Source organism: Orussus abietinus, unplaced genomic scaffold (assembly GCF_000612105.2).
Source record: "Orussus abietinus isolate OABI.00-Male unplaced genomic scaffold, Oabi_2.0 scaffold68, whole genome shotgun sequence".
Taxonomy (NCBI): domain Eukaryota; kingdom Metazoa; phylum Arthropoda; class Insecta; order Hymenoptera; family Orussidae; genus Orussus; species Orussus abietinus.
The window spans coordinates 515,868-523,017 of NW_019394236.1; the positions used below are offsets into that span (position 1 = coordinate 515,868).

Here is a 7,150-nt window from a genome sequence, read left to right on the forward strand (position 1 = left end):
CTCTGCTGTGCATCGGCTGTCGTGATTTTGTGAATGGTTAGGAGAGAATGGAATTGAACATTTAAATATAATTAGAGAAGATTTTGAAGATAATTTGAAGGGGTTTATTAGTTTTGAGTTGTTTGGAACAAGTATGGGTATGATTGAACGGAGCAGTTAAGAGTGGTCACGGTCCTAACCTCAAAAAGGGATACTGGTGAAATTGGTTGAACATTATGAAGCAAATGTTTAATTGTTTTATTTTGTATTTTGAATGAGGTTATTTTCGTAATTTTGAGATCGCATTTTGTGGGGTTTCGATGACAGATCCAGGAATAATTTGCTTTCGGCATACGTGTGAGAATACAATATTCTGTAGAGAAGTCCCAAAGAATTGTCCGATCTGTGAGAGCATTGTTACGAATTACTTATTAGTTCCATTCCGAATACCTTATCCTTTTGTTAATGCTATTCATAACCCTACTACTATTGTCTTGAGACCATCGGCAGGTACCTTTCTTGATGATTATAACGTCAGTGATGATTTACATATTGCCGTAGTTAATTCCGAAGGGTATATCGTGGAATTCGACACCTGTGGAATTATAATAAACAATTTTTCTAACTGGACAAACTGTGTGTCGTTAAAAGTTATTCCTGAATCTTGGGAGTCGCATTGGGATCGTACATTAGAGACGATACGTAAAAATGTCAAGTGGAATGCTGATAATTACAATGAAGTTTCTATGAATTGCTTCAGTTTCGTCATTGAATTTTTAAATCTGTTGACATACCCTGGGTTTCATTTTTCTTGTAAAGAAGATCTGTGCAAGGAATTGATCTTGCCAAAAATACAAGACACATTAAGATATATTTCAATTTATAGGAATTTAAAGAATAACAATTACCTTGTCTTGAATTGATTATGCCTTGAATGGCATAAATTAGAATATTTCTAAAGTATCATTAAAATAGCTTGTATTATTCCAGATTGAAAGAATGCTATGAAATAAGATGCGCTATTTCTCTTTCTATATTTTATCGTATTACATTAATTAAAAAGAAATTAAAATGTCACTCGGCAACATTAAAGTACTGCTTCATAGTGTTAAGTATAGACAGACATATTGTCGTGCAATTAAAAATTATGCCACATCGAGCAGTATACAAAAGTTCAATGTAATAATAATCGGTGGTGGCCATGCTGGAACCGAAGCATGCGCTGCAGCTGTTCGAATGGGAGCTAAAACATTACTTGTTACGCACAAAAAAAGCACTGTGGGTATGTAGACCACAATAAATGTACCAATATGTGTAAACGTTTTATATTGACAAATTGCATTTCATTTCAGGTGAAATGTCCTGCAATCCATCTTTTGGTGGTATCGGAAAGGGGCATCTCATGAAAGAAATTGACGCACTTGACGGAGTATGCTCGCGCATATGTGATAAATCTGGGATTCACTACAAAATCCTTAATCGTCGAAAAGGACCAGCAGTATGGGGTCACAGGGCTCAAATAGACAGAGGTCTTTATAAACAGAATCTCCAAGCGGAATTATTTAATATGCAAGAATTACAAATACGAGAAGCTGCTGTAGAAGATCTAATACTACAGGAAGATTCGCCTCGATGCTGTGGAATTATTCTCAGTGAGTGATATTTTTCAACTATTACAAAAAAGCAGCACTGGTTGTGATGGATTTAATAATTTTTCCTGAATAATTGATTATTAATATTTTCTAGGGGATGGTACAAAGATATTTGGCGATGCAGTTGTAATAACAACTGGCACCTTTTTAAAGGGTCAGATTAACATTGGATTGGAGCGAAGGCCTGCTGGCAGACTGAAGGACGAACCAAGTATTGGACTAGCGAATACTTTGGAGAGATTGGGATTTAGAATGGGACGACTCAAAACTGGTAGCTATTAATTCTTACTCTTTTTTTAAGTGGAAAGTATTCTACCATAGAAATAAAATCACAAAATCTCTTAGTTAAATACTTACGTAGGCACACCACCAAGACTTGAAAAGCAGTCGATCGACTTCGGAAAGTGTATGCTTTATCAACCCGATAATCCACCAGAGCCATTCTCGTTCCTGAACGACAAAGTTTGGCTACCTTATGAAGAGCAGTTGCCAACTTATTTGACATACACTAACGAAAGAGTTGGGAAAATAGTAAAGGATAATATGCACGTCAATCTACACGTTACCGAAGAAGTTACAGGACCTAGATACTGTCCGAGCATTGAAAGTAAAATATTACGATTTGGCCCAATCCCACATCAAATATGGTTGGAGCCAGAAGGACTCGATTCTCCTTTAATATATCCCCAGGGTTTATCTTGCACTTTACCTGCCGATAAGCAAGAGGAACTCATTAGGTCCATCAGTGGATTAGAAAATGCAGTTTTAAGTAAGAATTACGAATGAAAAACAGTAAGCTAACGATCTTACTATTATAATCGTACTTATAAATTTATGTAAATAAAATATTTCACAGCATCACCAGGGTACGGAGTGGAATATGACTACGTAGACCCACGGGAATTAACTTACCAATTGGAAACCAAAAAGGTCCCAGGATTATTTCTCGCTGGTCAGATCAATGGGACCACAGGGTACGAAGAAGCTGCTGCTCAAGGAATCGTAGCAGGAGTTAACGCTGCAGCTAAGGTAGAATTATAAATAAATAATATTTAAGAAAACGAGGAATTCATCATTGAATTTTCTAGGTTTTAAACAAGCCCCCTTTAATTATAAATCGTACGGAAGGATACATCGGAGTTCTCATCGATGACTTGACTACCCAAGGTACGACAGAGCCTTACAGGATGTTCACCAGCAGGTCCGAATTTCGTGTACTTTTGCGACCTGACAATGCCGACCAAAGACTGACCGAGAAAGGCTACGAATCCGGCTGTGTCTCGAACTATAGAATGGAAAAGACACGAAAAAGTAAGGAAAAACTGCAAGCAGGCATTAGCCTCCTAAAGTCAGTTGTTAAATCACCGTTTGAATGGTGCAAAATTTTGGGTCTTAACATGACAAAGAACGTGAAGGTACAGTCGGCTTTCAATGTGCTGCACTATACTCACGAAGACATCAATGTAACAACATTAGCGAAGGCTATGCCAGAAGTTTTTGGACCTCTTAGCGAAGATACTGCTTTATGCCAAAGATTGAAGGTAAATAATAAATAATAATCTTATAAGAACGACGACATAAGTACTGATTATTTATCTAGAGAACATTTCATTGTTACTTGCTTTACGAAGAATTGCATCGTAGCCATAATTACATGAATAATAGTGCTCGAAGAATAAATCACTGCGATAGAATCACTTTAAGATGAAGATTGGTCTTCGATCTGATCTGCATAACATTAGGATGTCAAGCAGCCCAAAGCACCGCCTTGTTCGCATAAAATTGAAAAGAATAACCAAAATTAACGGTCACTTGTCATTGGTAATGCTCTATCGATCCAATGTATTCTAGATCGAAGCCCGATATTCAATTCCTATTTCGGAGCAGTTGCACGAGGTGCAAGAATTGCAGCAAAACGAACGAATGCTCATACCGAAGGACATCGACTATTCTTCGTAAGTACTCGTTGGAAATAGTAACACCATTGTCTTGCCAGAAATACCATACAAAACTTCTTTCAGGAGTCAGCTAAACATATCCTACGAAGACAGAGACAGGCTCATGGCAGTTCGCCCGCAGACAGTAAGTCATTAAACATTCTCATTTGTTTAAATATTTATCCGAACATTTATCGTTGCAGATCGCTGCAGCTAGTAGAATATCCGGAGTTAAACCTGCTGCAGTTGTACGACTCATGTACTACATCAGAAACATTTCAAACGCCAGGGTCTAAGGGGGATAAACGACGATGTAAAAATGAAAATAACTGTACAAATGTATCACTGTAAATCCCATAAACGCCATGGCGATTAAAAGAAATTATGTATAAGAGAGAATGAATCGTTCCGATCTGTCCGAACGTCTAGTTCATTATTCACGTCGTAATCACAATGACTAGGTGAAATATGAGGTACCCATTTTATTTACTGTAAATATGTACGCACGTAGAGACGCCCGATGGCGTTTCGGGAATGGAAACACACACCACCATTGTTAAATAGGAGCGCGGTCGGGCGGTGGTTTGGATCTCGGGTCGAATCGTATGATTACGAGTCGGCGCCTAGTCGGTGAACTATCATCGAATCTATCATAAGCAAATAAAGGCAGACCGTTCCATGTAAACCAAGGGGTCAATGCTCTGGCTGGTCATGCCGCGTGTCGATGAACGATTAATTTCTCAATCGAGGACCACTTCACGAGAAGAGGATCTGCATCTTGAACCGATTCATCATCGTCAATAGCCGCGTCTCGTTCTTAAAATAAACCCGTACAGAGAGGCCCGTTATCGTTGGATTTTTCTCAATTACCTACGTTCCTGGGAAAAAAAGGATAAAGTGGAATTATCTGTCATTGAGATCTGGAGAGGGAAAGGAGAGGAAAATCCGAGGATGTGTAAACACGAAGAGCCTTGCGTACTCTTCGAGTATGTACCCTCGGGTGTACGTCTTGTTGCTCGGCATTATTTTTAAACAGCGCGTGAGGAAAAGAGGACATTATTGATTCAGCTGAGTCAACTGCAAGTGTCGTTGATTGATTCAGCAAATGCACGCCGGCCCTTCTGCAGCCTGATTTTCGGGCGGAAGTGCATCTCGTCGGAAATAGAGCGCAGACCCTCGAGAGCTCGAGGGAAGTTGCTGCAATTCCTCTGCAGTTGGAACGACCTTCTCTGTACCGTTAACGAGCTTTGAACTAAAATGGTGTAGCCGATAAAAGTTAATCTTGTCTACAGATGTTCGATTTGGAAACATCAATTTTTTCCGTTTTCTGACTGTGAAGAGGCACAATTCCCAAAACCCTGTTCTCGACCTCGTCCGCGCTTTAGTTTGGAAGATCTCTACAACATCCCCCAACCATAAACCAAAATCCCGGTACCGAAAATATGTAACTGGTAAGAATAAATCTCTGGTTAAATATATAACTGATAAGAATAAATCTCACCTCGAAGTGTTCGTTTTGGAATTATTAATTTTGTCAATTTTCAGATCGAGAAGAGGCAGATTTCCCATCCGAGACTGCCCTCGACTTCATCTGCGCTTGAGTTTAAAAGATCCCTACACCATTCCTCAACCATAAACCAAATTCCTGGTACCGAAAATATGTAACCGGTAAGAATAAATCTCACCTCGAAGTATTCGTTTTAGAATTATTAATTTTGTCAATTCTCAGATCGAGAAGAGTCAAATTTCCCAACCGAGACTACCCTCGACTTCTTCCGCGCTTTAGTTTGGAAAATCCCTACACCATCTCCCAACCATAAACCAAAATCCCGGTACCGAAAATATGTAACTGGTACGAATAAATCTCTGGATAAATATGTTACCGATAAGAATAAATTTCACCTCGAGGCGTTCGTTTTGGAATGATCGATTTTGCCTAATCTCAAACCCGGAAGGGGTAGCGATTTCCCAAACGCGAGCCGCGGTCCCCGAACGGGACCCGTTTCCTCGACTTCGTCCGAACTTGAATTCGGATAGTTCGACCTTCGGGATTGGCCGAACTCGAAGACCGAGTCCCGGCTCGGTATACTGCATTCAAAATCGATTACGAAGTTCCGAATTGGCCTCGGCTGGACGGTGGCTGCCCGGAAGTCGGGGAAGTCGCAGGGGCCGTCTCTTCTGTCGGATATCCCGGGGACCGGAACTTCCTTGATTAGATTATACGGGGTCCTCGGGCGAGTTCTCGGCCCCGTGCACCGGGCCGTGCCGGGAATTACCTCACCGAGCTTACGTGCGTAACCGAGTTACCTGCGTGACATGACCGCCCGTGACGCGTACGCACCCTCGCTAACGCAATTACCCCCCTGTAATGGAAACCAGCGAGTAGGGAAATCGCGGAAATACGGATTAAGGCGTTGAGCTACTCAAAACTGATGAAATTACCCGGAAAGCCATCGCGGTTTTTGCATGTACCGATACAAATTTACATACACTTTCCACGCAACTCGGTCCTTACGCGTTAGATAGGAAAAACCTTAAAATGGAAAAATACACATAACATTGTATGTTTATCGTATCGGTGCAGTTTTACCCGAATGCAATGTAATATTACACTCTAATTTTATTTAACCCCTTAACTTGTTCTTAATTCGAGCGGCGTTGTATTTTATGCTACTATAATTTTTCGCACTCGAATATAATCGAGAATTTTATTTTTTTCGCCAAGACAATGTTCTAGTGTTTTTTTTTACATAAAAAAATTGAAATTTTTGGCCAGTATTTTTTTTTAATCTGTGCGTTAAGGGGTTAACTTAAACGCTGAGTGCGATATTACAGATCAATTCAAGGCGTTATTATTTATATTGCGTTATTTTACATACCTTGTCGTACCGCGTTGGCCTGGGCTTATAGGGTGAATTAAACAAATCAGATTTTCACTAATGGTTCTCTGTATTTTTTCTTTTCTCCATTGCTACAATAGAAATACTGTTACGATATATCGTAGGAATGGTGTACGGTCGGCACTAGTGCGGATGACTTCTAAATGGCGGGATAATGATTTTTCCTTCCCCGGCGAGGGGTATCATCGTCGCCGTGAAAAGTTAATACTATCTTCTTGTATTTCGCTCGTGTATTACGTGTAGCCTCGGTTACTTTTCTAGCGTGCGGTATGTTGACTGTGTCGCGTTATTTAAGTTTCGTTATTCCCGTAAGGGACCGGTTATGCTATTACCGCACGGAGAAAAAAGAAAGTGTCACCGAACCAAAGAAATATTACTTCGAACATTACCGAAGAAATATTATTTTAATAAAGAATAATTATTTGACTCGAATCAACTGAAATAAATTGTCGTCATTCCGAAGAAACGTTGTGCCCAATTTATTCCAGGTAATTTCAGCCAAATAATTACCCTTCGAGTTATCCAAATATTTCTTCGGCACCGTTCAAAGAAATATTTCAGTCCAATGATTTTTTTTTTCTCTGTGCATGACTGAGTACATGCAGACTATTGACATCCAGTACTTTCGAAAGTGACGAGTGCCTGGAATACCGATGGACGATAAATAATGAAAAAGTGGTCG

At 39.9% G+C, this 7,150-nt stretch overlaps 2 protein-coding genes across 5 annotated transcripts; both read left to right on the forward strand.

The window, feature by feature from the left end:
• On the forward strand, positions 1-3,967 carry LOC105695760 (protein MTO1 homolog, mitochondrial). 4 transcript variants are annotated; one of them, XM_012417649.1, is made up of 10 exons: positions 1-36; positions 970-1,261; positions 1,332-1,631; positions 1,726-1,902; positions 1,993-2,400; positions 2,488-2,660; positions 2,720-3,172; positions 3,483-3,586; positions 3,653-3,713; positions 3,772-3,967. In XM_012417649.1, exons 2-10 carry the CDS (start codon positions 1,051-1,053, stop codon positions 3,862-3,864), a joined length of 1,980 nt encoding a protein of 659 aa, XP_012273072.1. In that variant the 5' UTR covers positions 1-36; positions 970-1,050; the 3' UTR covers positions 3,865-3,967. The 4 variants fall into 4 exon arrangements, with proteins under 4 accessions (XP_012273072.1, XP_012273070.1, XP_012273071.1 ...); XM_012417647.1 differs by having other exon boundaries at positions 5-196; XM_012417648.1 differs by having other exon boundaries at positions 5-131.
• On the forward strand, positions 203-1,053 carry LOC105695761 (MKRN2 opposite strand protein). Its single transcript, XM_012417651.1, has one exon. It carries the CDS (start codon positions 300-302, stop codon positions 900-902), a length of 603 nt encoding a protein of 200 aa, XP_012273074.1. The 5' UTR covers positions 203-299; the 3' UTR covers positions 903-1,053.
• Positions 3,968-7,150: the final 3,183 nt, after the last annotated feature.

What these genes read in the sequence shown, in the direction of transcription:
- LOC105695760 (XM_012417649.1), top strand. Translation starts at nt 1,051, where the DNA reads ATGTCACTCGGCAACATTAAAGTACTGCTTCATAGTGTTAAGTATAGA. An exon ending in GAGTTAACGCTGCAGCTAAG is followed by an intron (nt 2,661 to 2,719) that starts GTAGAATTATAA and finishes TGAATTTTCTAG; the next exon opens with GTTTTAAACAAGCCCCCTTT. An exon ending in TGGCAGTTCGCCCGCAGACA is followed by an intron (nt 3,714 to 3,771) that starts GTAAGTCATTAA and finishes TTATCGTTGCAG; the next exon opens with ATCGCTGCAGCTAGTAGAAT.
- LOC105695761 (XM_012417651.1), top strand. Translation starts at nt 300, where the DNA reads ATGACAGATCCAGGAATAATTTGCTTTCGGCATACGTGTGAGAATACA.